The 14,168-nt window shown below is 43.0% G+C and overlaps 1 protein-coding gene and 1 pseudogene across 3 annotated transcripts in view; one reads left to right on the top strand and one right to left on the bottom strand.

The window, feature by feature from the left end:
- Positions 1 to 10,459, bottom strand: part of KCNMB3 (potassium calcium-activated channel subfamily M regulatory beta subunit 3) — a 32,889-nt gene extending 22,430 nt beyond the window's left edge. The window contains exons 1-2 of one of the 3 annotated variants that reach the window (XM_059885913.1): positions 9,182 to 10,459; positions 1,704 to 1,895 (exon numbers count right to left, since the gene is read on the bottom strand). In XM_059885913.1, the coding sequence (XP_059741896.1) occupies positions 1,704 to 1,895; positions 9,182 to 9,243 (254 nt within the window). In that variant the 5' untranslated portion in view covers positions 9,244 to 10,459. Of the gene's footprint in view, positions 1 to 1,703; positions 1,896 to 3,812 lie in introns of all 3 variants that reach the window. The other 2 variants (XM_059885909.1, NM_001191284.2) reach the window with 2 other exon arrangements.
- LOC782455 (large ribosomal subunit protein uL30-like) lies at positions 9,438 to 11,543 on the top strand (annotated as a pseudogene).
- The last annotated feature ends 2,625 nt before the right edge of the window (positions 11,544 to 14,168 follow it).

Below are 14,168 nucleotides of genomic sequence, written 5' to 3'. Positions count from 1 at the left end.
GTCCTGTATTTCTAATGTATTTCAAAGCAACGTAGGACCCATCACAGAAGGCATTTAGTGATTCAGGAGCACAGAGAACTTTGCAACGGGATAAACGGCAGCAAGGTACCAAGTTCCATCTCAGTTATGACCCTTCTGGCATAGTTCTCACTATAGATCAATGATTTTCGAATTTCAGAATCACCTGAATGGGTTTGTTAAAATGAGGAATTTGTTAAAACATGGGTTCTATGACTTCCAGGGATTTGGATTCAGTTGGTCTGAGTTGAGGCCCAGAAATCTGTGAATTTAACAGTATTTAAGGTGTTTGGGGAAACATACTTTTTAGCAATATTAGCCTAAATACTATAACCACAAAAATTCACACTCAGAAATCTTACCATCTCTTCCTGCCTCATCAACTCAAGATCTGCCCACTGGCTTGTCCTGGTGAAAATGTGCCTTTGGAAGGAGTCCAGCCACAGGGCTCTTAGGCAACTTGGCCATTCCATTTACTCTCTCTAAGAGGCAAGTGCAAATCCTATGAGGAATCCCATTAGAAAACTTGCCTTATTTTAACGTTAGTAAATTCCTTAAGGTCAAGAACTATATCCTCTGCATCTTTATGTTCCTCAAAGCAGAAAGCACAATGCCTCTCACATAGTAGAGGCTCAATAAGTGTTGTACTAAACTAAATTTTACTTGGCTTCCCTGGTGGCTCAGTGGTAAAGAATCTGCCTTCCAATGCAGGAAACACAGGTTCTATCCCTGATCCAGGAAGATTACACATGCCTCGGAGCAACTAAGCCCCTGCACCAGAACTACTGAGCTTGTGCTCTAGAGCCCGGGAGCCGCAAATACTGAGCCCACGTGCCACAATTACTGAAGCCTGGGTGCCCCAGAGCCGGTGCCCCACAAGAGAAGTCACAGCAATGAAAAGCCTGCACACCAGAGCTAAAGAGTAGCCCCACTTGCTGCAACTAAAGTCCACACAGCAACAAAGACCCAGCATAGCCCCAAATAAATAACAATTATTTTTAAAAATATTACTTGGAAAACATTCCTTGAGGATTTGCACACACACCACACACAGAATGTCATAGATAGAGTGAGAAGGGGTAGACAAATGTCCTGCCCCTGAAGACTGTGGTGGTATTAACCTTGGGTATTTTCCTTGGCTCTTCTGAGCCTGAGATTTCTCATTCATAAAGTGAAAATCAAAGTAATAAAATAATGCTTCCTTCATGGACTTGCTCTAAGTTTATATAGGGATAAAATATATGTTTGATATATAGTATATATTTAATGGTAACTTATTACATGTGTTTAATAAGGAAACTACTTAAAAGAAAACTAATATTTATTGAGCAACTACAATATGCCAGGTAGATATTACCAAACTCAAAAACTCAGACTCAAAAAATTTTTGTTATGTTCATGCAGAAACTCATGCTCATCTCCTTCCTTAGGATGTTAGTGTATTAAAGAATGTATTACCTGCAGGGATATCGAATATGTGGACCCCCTACTGAAAGACTTTGGAGACTGGAGGAGCAGCAAAGGAATATCTTTCACTTTCTCACCACCCCTTCCTCCACACCCAGCTGCCTCCCAGCACTAAGAGAAGAACAGGGATTCTGGAGAAAGCAAAGCCAGTCTCCCCTCTCCTCTATCACTGTGCCTACACCTAGGATAAATGTTCTGTCTCCTCTCTCTGTTCTCACCTGAGCAAGAAGGGCTTCAGGATGGTTACTCCAAGCACGAAGAACATTAGGACCGAGAAACCCATCATTGCAAACCCTAGCAGCATGGCCCGGTCCTCTCCAGCACTGGATGGTAGCTTCCTGTGCACGTCTGGTGGGTCTCCATCATTGTGGTCTGTGTTTCTCCTCGTCCCTGAGGTAGAAAAGGCTGGCCTTCATGGGAACAGGGAAGGAGATATTTCAATAAATTGGGACCCCAGTTCTCATAAACAGTTGGGAACAGTAGTGATTATTTTGCATGATAGAGAAATGTTGAATCACTGCGTTGCACACCTGGAACTAGTATAGTGTTGTAGGCCAATTATACTTCAGTTTTTAAAATTAAATAAACAGTATTTGTTTTTAAAAGCCTGAGTTTAAATTCTAACACTTCCGGAAGAAAGCATAATAGAAATCCTTTATGACCTTGGTGTAGGCAAATATTTCTTAGATACAACACACAAGCACAATCTGACACACAGGCACAAAGAGAGCCAATTAGTAAACCGGACTTCATGAAAATTTCTGCTCCTCAAACACTGTTTAAAGAATGAAAAACAAGACCAGACTGGAAGAAAATATTGGCAAATCATTTATCTGATAAAGGTCCTGAATCCAGAACACATTAAAGAACTCTCAAATTCAATAATGCCACACAACACGATTAACAGTTTCAACAGCCACTTCAGAGAAGATATATACATAGCAAATAAGCACATAAGATCTCGTTAGAAACTTGTACATTAAAACTACGCCAACATACCACATCATCCCCACTAGAATGGGTTAAACCAAATCAACAGACTGTATCAAGTATTGGAGATGATATAAGGAACTAGAACTCTCCTGCACTGCTGATGGGAATATAAAACGGTATAAGCACTTTGGAAAACAGCTGGTATGTCCTAAAAAAGTTAAATATATAGGGGACCATATGACCTAGGTGTTCCATTTCTAGGTATGTATTTACCAAGCAGAATGTAAGCACACGATCATACAAAGACGTGTACACAGATGTTCTTGGCACCCCAACTGTAAGGATCCCAAAACTGAAAACAACCCAAATATATGATATAGTTTTATCAATAAGTATAAATTCTTACATTTGTATAAAGGAATATTATGCAACAACAGAATCGATAAACAGTACTCATCAGATCAGATCAGTCGCTCAGTCGTGTCCGACTCTTTGCGACCCCATGAATCACGGTACTCATGCTGCTGCTGCTGCTAAGTCACTTCAGTGTGTCCGACTCTGTGCGACCCCATAGACGGCAGCCCACCAGGCCCCGCCGTCCCTGGGAATCTCCAGGCAAGAACACTGGAGTGGGTTGCCATTTCTTCCTCCAATGCATGAAAGTGAAAAGTGAAAGGGAAGTCGCTCAGTCGTGTCCGACTCTTAGCGACCCCATGGACTGCAGCCTACCAGGCTCCTCCGTCCATGGGATTTTCCAGGCAAGAGTAGTGGAGTGGGGTGCCATTGCCTTCTCCCCACAGTAATCATAATGGACCTCAAAATAATTACGCTGAGTGAAAAATGCTGAACAAATGAAAGAGGCCACAGTGTATAATTCCATTCCAACAAAATTCTAGAAGATGCAAACTTACCTTTAGTGACAGAAAGCAGGTTAAGCAGTTACCTGGGGGGTGGAGGATGCTATGGGCTTCCCCCGTGGCTCAGTGGTAAAGAATCCGCCTACAATGCAGGAGCCACAGGAGACGCAGGTTCGATCCCTGGGTTGGGAAGATGCCCTGGAGGAGGAAATGGCAACCCACTCCAGTATTCTTGCCTGGAGAATCGCATGGACAGAGGAGCCTGGTGGGCTACAGTCCATACGTCCCAAAGAGTCAGACACAACTGAAACGACTTAGCGTGCAAGCAGCATAGGGGACACGCTAAGGGGCACAAGGAAACTTTCATGGTTGTAGGTGACGGGTATGTTTCTCATCTTGACTGGGTGATGGCTACACATATATGTCAAAACTTACCAAGTGGTATACTTTAAATATGTGCCATTCATCATATTTCAAACATAAAGCTTTTTTCTTTTTTCTTGACAAATGTTGGAAGAAAAAAAGTGGGACACTTACCAACCCATGGTGAAGGGATGATCCCCTCTGCCGTTCACCTGAGGGGTGTGGGCAGACTTGATGCAACACAGTGAGATCTTACATTCAGAGCTCAGTCCATCTAAATAAGCTAAAATGACACGTTATAATTTTTTTTTTTTAATGTAACAAATAAGACTAAGGAATGTTGCCTGGGTAAAGTCTTTAGAGATCTGTTTAATCAATGACTAGGAAAGAATCACCTGTAAGTAGCTTTCATGTAAACTTACTTATCTCTCAGGGATATTGTATACTCCCCCAGAAAATATTTTTTACATTCCTTTATGAATTCCATATGGGAAGAATGACTCCGCAGGCTCCCATTTGGAATTAACAGCATCCTGAAGGAGGATCTGACTTGCTCTTTCATGTCCAGCTGCCGGGAAGACAGCACATCCAGGGCTTTCTGGCCAGGGGCCCAGTCTGCTCAGAACAGCGAGGGTCTCGCTGTGGCTTCTCCCCTCGCCCACCTCTTCTCTGTCTTCACACAGCTCCACAAACAAGGCCCTCCATCTCTTCCCTTTCTCTGCTCTGTACTAGCAAAGGAGGTGATAAATTCTTTCACAAGGGGGCTGTCCAGTGAACCAAGCCCAACACAAAGGTCACCAACTGGTGGCCCATGGACAGCAGCCAGCCCACAGATGTGTTTTGTTTGGCTTTTCCTGTGTGTTTTTGTAATTGTGGGATTAGCTGCTAACACTTTAAAAATCATGAAATTTCTCACACAAATGCAGATTTCTACTTTTGGAAAAAATCACAAAGGCCACATCACGGCCTATGAACAGCTGGCTGAGTTGAGCAAAGACTGCCCCTGGGGACAGGGGTGTCTTCTCCAATCCGCCAGTCCCACCACTGCCTATGGTCACTGTCACTGTTCCCTGCTCAGCAGGCATTTCTGTCCCAGAGGTATTTCCATTTTAAGAAGCTTAAAGAAATCTTAAGCCAAACAAATGCAGCCATAACGGTAAAAACGCAGGCTCCATCAAGCTGTGTAAAAAGCTTACTAAAATTTTGAAGTGAAGCAAAAACCCTGTAGAGGGAATTGCTAGTTGTTGTCTTCTGAAAGCGTGTTTTATACCTTATCATCCACCCTTCCTCCTTTTTCTCCCTAATTCCCTTCCTCCTGGCAATATCTTCAGACAAGAGAGTGAGATTGGAGGGGATTCCCTGGTGGTCCAGTGGTTAGGACCGTGTGCTTTCACTGCCGAGGGAGCAGGTTCAATCCGTGGTTGGGGGACTGCGTTCCTGTAAGCCTCATGGCTCAGCCGAAGAAAGAGAGTGTGAGTGAGAGGGATGTGGGGCAATCCAGTTTGTTCTGGGGGACTGCTCTGGGAGGCACTACCCTCAGGAGATGATGACAACTCTGTCGTTACACTGCTTTGGGAATCAGAGTCCTGGTTTGGGATTTTTAGTCTCCTTTGATATTTTACTCACCTTCTATCTATCATCCCACCTTCAGAGAATGGGCAGTGGAGGAAAATTTAATGACATCTGAGCCAGCATATTTTATAGTTTCTCAACAAATATGATAGTTTGATTAAGAGTTTTAGCCCTAAAGGAAGGTTTGGCTCTTTTCCAGGTTCCCATTAGTAAGAACCCGCCTGCCACTGCAGGAGACACAGAGACAACGGTTGGAATCCCTGGGTTGGGAAGATCCCCTGGAGAAGAAAATGGCAACCCACTCCAGTATTCTTGCCTAGAGAATTCCAGGGACAGAGGGGCCTGGCAGGCCACAGTCCATGGGGTCACAAAGGGTCAGATACAACTTAGTGATTAAACCACCAGGTTACCAATACCCAACACCCAGCATTTCCCTCGTGTTCTGAAACTGGGCTTTAGTTGCTCTATATTGTAAAATCTCCAGAGGCTTATTGTCAGATATCTGTGGAATCCAGGCATGAAGAGGCTTATTATGAAGCCTCTCTGGCCATTTCTGACCTATTGATTTAACATAGCCAATTATACCTGTGATGTACAAAACTGGCATAACCTGGGAATAAGACCTAGTAGTATAATAGACTATTCTTGCTAATATTTCTGTCCACTTTGTTTAAAGGCTTTATGAAAAGCTGAAAACCTCAAAGACACCTTGTGAAGAAATTATTTCATATATGGAGGGAAAGATAATAAACAATAATTGCTAAAAATGAATACACAGCTATATTTTACTGTCTCCTGTAAAGGCAGGCAGATTCTTTACCACTCTGCCACCTAGGAAGCCCATTTGGGTGTATGTGTGTATATATATATAACTGAATCACTTTGCTATATACCTGAAACACTGTAAATCAATTATACTTCAATAAAAAAAATTAGTGGATACATTTAACAGTGATTTAGATACATCTGAAAAGATAATTAGTAAACAGTTTGATCTGCAAAATAGCTAAAGTATATAATACAGAGATTTCTTTACTGGAAAATGCTGAAGAAAGGTTAAGAAGCATGGAAGACAGACAGAAAGGGTCTAGCATAAAGTCTAGTCAGAATTCCAGAAAAAAAAAAAAGAGAAAAAAGGCCAAGTAATATTTTAAAAAGACAATAATATTAAAGAAATTATGAAGGTCCAGTCCACAGATTCCAGAAGCCAAGTGGGATAAAATAAAATGAAACCCACACCTACATACATCACAGAGATTTTGCACAGAGACAAGAGAAATTCTTAAAAGCAGCCAGAGAAAAAGATTAACTTCAAAGGAATGACAATTAAGCTGAGCGCTTACTTCTCTATAAGAACAGAAGCCAGGAATATTGCCTTTATGCTGATAAAAAACAGAACTCTATACCCAGCAAATAGCTCACAAGAGTTAAGTAAGAAATAAAGGCATTTCAGACATACACAAAGCTGAGTTTGCCATCAACAGACCCCCACTAAAGAAAAAGGTGAAGCAGTTACTTCAGGCAGAGAGAAAACAATCCAATCTAAGAGCCGAGAGTTAGTCAAAAATGAAGAGCAATTACAGGGTAAACAGGTAAGTAAAGATACTAACCTCACAAAATAATAACAATAAAATTTCCATATTTAAATTTTTTAATTAAAATAATGATAAAGGTGATGACAATGACTCTTCACTTACTGGGTTATTCCCTTTGTCTATATTGTTTAAATAGAAGGAGAGCAGCAACTTCCTGGTGGTCCTGTGCTTAAGACTGCACTCCCAGTGTAGGGGGTACAGGTTGGATCTCTCACTGGGGAACTAGGATCCTTCAGGAAGCATGGCAAAGCCAACAAATTAATTAATTTAAAAAATAAATAGAATGAGATCATACTGGATATAATGGGTTCTTTTTTAAGCTTGTCTTTTTCACTTAACATAATAACCACTTTCCCATGTTGGCAGCAATTCTTTGTAACCCTTCTGCTGGGTACATAATATTTCATCAGTTGGATACACCATAATTTCCTTAACCATTCCCCTATTGTTGGATATTAAACTGTTTCCAGTTTCCCCAGGCCATAAATTAAATTTATGGTATTTAAATTTGTGATTTAAATATGTAATTAAATTTGTGGTATTTACAAGTACCTTTCATCCAAGGACCTCAAAGTGCTTAAGAGTGATTTAATTTTGCTCTCCAGCCAATAAGATGAGTGAATAGCATTTTCATTCCTTTTTGCCAGCAATAATCTTCACTTCTAACCAAGGTGTGTACCTGGAGGGATTTTATTCACGGTCATGGCAGTACCCACCCCTTCCTGTTGCTCCTCTGCTTTCAGAACTGACTTTCCCACCTTCCTAAACTACCACATTTGCTATGGGTGTTTTCTGGCTTAGCCTGAGGCAAATTCAAAGAGCTTGAGCATGTTCATCTGGTTGTGATCCCTGAGGAAGCCAGCAGCCTCTCCCTCCAACACTGTTACTTGGGTAGACTTTTCCTTAGAAGGATGCCGAGGTTCATCAAGGCTTGATAGTTCTGCTGACACTCATCTCACATGTGTATGTAATTTTAAGCACTGGGTATGTTAAATTAACATTTCCTTATAATTTGTGTTGCAGAGATGTGGGTGATTATTTTTACACTTCTATTTTTTTTAATTACAAATCTATATAACAACTTCTTTTGAAACAGCAAAGGAGGTTGAGGAAAGTCAATATGGTCTGTGAAGTTCACCATAAGGCAAGATGGGTGATCCAATTGTGCATATCAGAAGTGGAAATGGGACACTGTATTGCCTTGGGGAGAACACAACTGCTCTTACTGCTAGTTGACTGTGTTATGAATGGGGCATTAGAACTTGTTCCCTTGCATGTTAGTCATTTGATCTTCTGCCTTACAATGATTCACTTTAATTGTCTTCTCTCAAAAGCATTAGTTCATTTGTAAGGGAGAAGTGTTTTTGCCTCGGTCTCTTTCTTCTGTTTGTTCCTTCCTCCTCCAGCCCTGACCTCCATCCAAACCCCTCTCTCACTTTCCTGCATTCTCTCTCTCAAAGGTGCATGAGCGTAGTTACAGAAGATGGGAGTGAGCGATGTGATGACCATTATGATCTTTATACTGTTTCCACTTTCTCAGCTCCCAGCTCCACTCAAGCTGCTAACAAACCACCCAGGTTTCCAGATACAGTGGGCAAACATAGCTATGAAATGTACCCTCCCAGGAGTAAGCTGGCAAGCCTTAATATCTCAGTCCTCAACACCCTCAGGCATTGCTCCTCTCTCCAGGTGGGTGCCCACTTCTCAGTGCCCTACTGCTCCACTCCTGGGGGCAGGCAGATGTACAACACCTCTGCTTTGCATTCCCATGGGGAGGAAAGAGGTCCTCAAGATAACTGGTCTCACTTCCCCCTTAGATAGTAGAGGCGGGTGGTTAATAACAGCAGCTGAAATGTAAAATGGTACAGTACAGAAAGTAGCACTGGCTTTTATACTAAGGCATGCAGAGACCATCACTACCTCCATCAGCAGACAAGGGGATGGGGCAGAGAGAGGTGAAGTAACTTGCGCACAGTCAGTCATTTAAGCGAGCTGGATTTGAACCCTGGCTGTGACGCCAAGATCCAAGCAGTTTTCACCAATGAAACCAATGCTGATAGTAACTTCATTCAACTGACAGACATTCGTTGAGCACCAACTGTGTGCTGGGCAGAGTTCTACTGCTGCAGAGCCAGGGAGGTTAGAGTCCTAGCCTCCAAGAACTTGCCGTCTAGAGGAGGAAGCCGAGGAAGGATGCACCCTGTGATAGCAGCGCTGCTGGGGAGGCCTCCAGGCTCCCTCGGCAGGCATGACAAGTGGACACCTTCTGAGGATAAAGGCCAGACTCAACCCCGGAGCTCCTTGAGGCCGCTCTTCTTCTAACCAGTTGTTCAGTGAGATGCCCATAAAGGCTGAGAGATTCTGGGGGTGACTTACCTCCCCTGGCGTCTCTGGCCACCCTGGAGTGTAATTTGAACAGGGATGCTGAACGGCTGCATGAGACCAGGGGCCTAGGCAAAATGGACTCCTTTCACCAGATTCATAGCCTCTGAGGGCGCCAGAAGGGTGAAGTTTAAACATCAGCGGAAGTGGGGTCCCAGGGGAGGTCCTCAGGCGCATCTGCGCCTCCAGAGCTACCACCTGGGGGTGTGCCGTACCCGCTCCCCTGGTGAGTGGGGAGGTTAGGACAGGCATGTCCAGGCGGCTCTGCAGACTCCTGGCAAGGCAGAGTGGTCTGTCCAAAAGGCTCAGGATCGACCCTCCATGGCTTCTGCGGCCAGACTTCCTCCCCAAGCTCACCCAGAGCCTGCCTCCGCCTTAACACCTGGGCTTGGCTTCAGCTGTCACGCATCGCCATAGAGACCGAAACGCTTGTGGAAAGTTCTGAGGCCCAAGGGACCCTATGTAATTGGTGAAGGGCATATCAGTTCAAGGTTTATAAAAAGAGGAAATGTTTTGCCCTGTCCACATTTCCTTTTTTCCTTTCAAGTTTTTCCATTAGAATATACATTGAAAGTGTTAGTTGCTCAGTCGTGTCAGACTCTTTGCGACTGTACTGTCCATGGGATTCTCCAGGCAAGAATACTGGAGCGGGTTGCCATTTCCTTCTCCAGGGGATCTTCTCTACCCAGGGATCAAACCCGGGTCTCCTGCATTGCAGGCAGATTCTTTTACCGTCTGAGCTTGTGTATGTGTGTGTGTGTGTAGAATATACATTAATAGATAGCTAATGGGAAATTGCTATATAACACAGGGGAGCTCAATCCAGTGTTCTGTGACAACCTAGAGGGGTAAGATGATGGGTGGTGGGAGGGAGGTTCAAGAGGGAGAGGACATGTGTATATTCACGGCTGATCCACGCTGCTGTACAGCAGAAACCAATACAACATTATAAAGCAATTATCCTCCAAAATTAAAATAAATTTTTAAAAATTTCTGTTAGAGTGCAAGCTTAGAGGATGGATTTTTCTTGTTAACTGCATTTTCTGATTAAGAGAATTCATTTCTAGACCATATGTGATTTAACAAATTTTTAAGACTCCAAGGGTCATAAAATAACTCACCCTTAAAACTACACCAAAGTTCAAAACAAACAAGCAAAACTGTATCAAACCTCTTTCCCAGCTGGAACCATGAAGGGTGCCATAAGAGGAGAAAAAGAAGATTCTTGCTGTGCCAAAAACCCTTAAGAAAAAGTGAAAGAATTTTGCAGAATTTAAGATCAGGTGCCTGAGGAAGAAGCTTGCCCAAAAGAAGCTTCAAAAGGCAAGGAGGAAATTTATCTATGAAAAAGCCAAGCAATATCACAAGGAATACAGGCAGATGTACAGAACGGAAATTCAAATGACTATGGTGGCACAAAAAGTCATCAATCTATGTACCGTGGAACCCAAACTGGCATTTGTCATCAGGATCAGAGGTATCAGTGGTGTGAGCACAAAGGTTTGAAAAGTGTTGCAGCTTCTTCACCTCTCACAGATCTTCAATGGCACCTTTGTGAAGCTCACCAAGACTTCACTTAACATGCTGGAAACTGTGGAACCATACATTGTTTGGGGGTACCCAAATCTAAAGTCCGTAAATGAACTGATCTGCAAGCGTGGCTATGGCAAAATCAACAAGAAGCGAATTGCCCTGATGGATAACATGTTGATTGCTCGATCCCCTGGTAAATATGGCATCTTCTGCATGGAGGATCTGATTCATGAGATCTGTACTGTTGGAAACTGTTTCAAAGAAGGAAACAACTTCCTGTGGCCCTTCAAACTGTCTTCTCCACAAGGTGGAATGAAGAAAAAGACCACCCATTTTGTAGAAAGCGGAAATGCTGACAACAGGGAAGACCAGATCAACAGGCTTATTACAAGGATGAACTAAGGTATCTACCATGATTATTTTTGTAATTTGCTCAGTTAATAAACACTGTGCTCAGTCACACGGTTGTGTCCTCTGCCTCTCTGCAACCCCATGGACTATAGGCCACCAGGCTCCTCTGTCCATGGGATTTTCCAGGAAAGAATACTGGAGTGGGTTGCCATTTCCTCCTCCAGGGAATCTTCCTGACCCAGGTATTGAACCCACATCTTCCAGATTTCCTGCTTTGTAGGCAGATTCTTTACTGCTGAGCCACCAGGGAAGCCCCTAATAAACATTGACTGCTTTCAAGTTGGAAAAAAAACCCACTGTATATTCTATCTTTGTTTGATAACTAAAAGACATGTGGGGGATCTTTCAATACCACCAAATCATGAACATAAATTACTATTACATTGCAGCTCACCAAAATGATGATGACAGAATGCCAAGTAGACTACTTTTGCTGAATTTTTTTAAGTAAAGGTAATATTATCTTGAGGCTTTCCTTGTAGCTCAGTTGGTAAAGAATCTGCCTGCAATGCAGGAGACCTGGGTTCGATTCCTGGGTCAGGAAGATCTCCTAGAGAAGGAAATGGCAACCCACTCCAGTATTCTTGCCTGGAGAATTCCATGGACAGAGGAGCCTGGTAGGCCACAGTCCATGGGGTTGCAAGAGCCGGACATGACTAAGCAACTAAACCACCACCAATATTATATTAACATTTTCCAAAACGTTGGTGTTGGCAAGAAGGTAAGCATAATCTCATCTATAAACATCATGTATATACAGCCATATTAACTACTGCAACTGTATTAATACCACTTAATGTAAAATATATGTACTTCTGATTTGTATAATTTTCTACTAGAGTTATGGACTACTTCCTTTGTAAATTATTTGTTTTTAATAAACTGATACAATTTGGAATAAAAACTGGTAGCAACTAGATTTTTTTCCCCATCTACCTCCTGCTTGTCACAGCCTTATAAATATACAAGAACTTTCTTTTTCAGATTAGATGTGCTAATAAATTTCCCTGCAATTTAGTATGTAACTCTCTTTGAAGAAGTGAGTGAAAAAAAAAAAAAGAAGTGAGTGATTTACTGCTATTTTTATGCATTTGGATCAACTTCAGAAATATGGTCGTTTTTGAGCCTTTGAGACCTCCTATTTGAATTTGCACCTGCCTGGGGCTTCCCATTTTATGATTCTAGTTCCACCCAAGTGAAAATACTCATGTAGAATCTTTTAATAAAATCATCTTAAGAGGGTGTGAACAAAGAAAGTGAGTTAATTTAAATTACTTTCAGTTCCAATTCAAAAGTTCTGATAGATCCAGGCAGATTTATTTTGGGTCCTGGGCAAGTCTGGGCCTGGTATGTCTTAGAAATAGCTGGCACAACTGGCCATCTGAGACTGACCTCAGACCTAGCCTGTGCTCAGTTTTTTTCTTCCTTTTTACATAGGGTCATGATGGTAAGTGGCTTCTCTGGTGGCTCAGAGGGTAAAGCATTTGCCTGCAATGTGGGAGACCCGGGTTCAATCCCTGGGTTGGGAAGTTCCCCTGGAGAAGGAAATGGCAACCCACTCCAGTATTCTTGCCTGGAGAATCCCATGGACAGAGCAGCCTGATAGGCTACAGTCCATGGGGTCGCAAAGAGTCAGATATGACTGAGCGGCTTCACTTCTTCTTCATGATGGTAAGTGGAAAGGAGTAACCTAACCTGTTACCCTTTGATTTTCTTCCTGGTGCCCCTTTACTTGGAAACAATTGGCCTCTCTGTCCACCAGTACCCTCCCACCCTTACAGCAAGTGCCCGTTAACACACTCCACCCAAGAAGAACCTGCAGTGGTTGGTATGACTTGCCATCCCAATGCATCCATTCAGGAACACACAAGCTAAGCCACAAGAAGTGCAGTGGTGAGAGAGGCCAGGTGCATGGACCTTCACTGGACACAGAATCTCTAGTCCCCACTCCTGGTCCCTGAGACCCTCCCTGAGTCCCTGGTCCCCACCCTTGGTCTCTGAGATCCTTCCTGAGTCCCTAGGATTCATGTATCCCAAATAGATGGGGAAACAATGGAAACAATGACAGACTTTATTTTGGGGGGCTCCAAAATCACTGCAGATGGTGACTGCACCATGAAATTAAAAGATGCTTGCTCCTTGGAAGAAAAATTATGACCAACCTGGACAGCTTATTAAAAAGCAGAGACATTACTTTGCCAGCAAAGGTCCATCTAGTCAAAGCTATGGTTTTTCCAGTAGTCATGTATGGATGTGAGAGTTGGTCTATAAAGAAAGCTAAGCACCAAAGAATTGATGCTTCTGAGCTGTGGTGTTGGAGAAGACTCTTGAGAGTCCCTGGACTGCAAGGAGATCCAACCAGTCCATCCTAAAGGAAATCAGTCCTGAATATTCATTGGAAAGACTGATGCTGAAGCTGAAACTCCAATACTTTGGCCACCTGATGCAAAGAACTGACTCACTGGAAAAGACCCTGGTGCTGGAAAAGATAGAAGGTGGGAGGAGAAGGGGATGAAAGAGGATGAGACTGTTGGATGGCATCACCAACTCAATGGACATGAGTTTGAGTAAACTCCAGGAGTTGGTGATGGACAGAGAGGCCTCGTGTGCTGCAGTCCATGGGGTCACAAAGAGTCAGACATGACTGAGTGACTGAACTGACTGAGTCCCTGGTCCCACTCTTGGTCCCTGAGACCTTCCCTGAGTCCCTAGATCACTCTTTCAGAGTAGCTGGGGATCACTTCCTACTCCACAAAAGCCATGAGTCAACCATCAAGCCCACCATTTTGGCCCCCTCCCTCTCTGGACTGGAGGCTTTTCCCCCAGTTTTGTAACTTCAAGCAACCTTTTATATATTCCCTACCCTGGTTTTCTTTAGTAAAAAAATAAATAAAATTCCATGTGAGTGGTATGAGTAAGATGAAACTTAATTAGTGCCCACAAACTGCAGTGAAATCCGAAGATGAAAGGGGATGTTATTGCAAAATGCTGGCATCATGGATTCCTGGCTCCACACTCATTTTCTTTTCCTTGAACA

Source organism: Bos taurus, chromosome 1, assembly GCF_002263795.3.
Source record: "Bos taurus isolate L1 Dominette 01449 registration number 42190680 breed Hereford chromosome 1, ARS-UCD2.0, whole genome shotgun sequence".
NCBI lineage: Eukaryota > Metazoa > Chordata > Mammalia > Artiodactyla > Bovidae > Bos > Bos taurus.
Note: the sequence above shows the minus strand (reverse complement) of the source record. Positions and strands in the feature narration are given on the sequence as shown.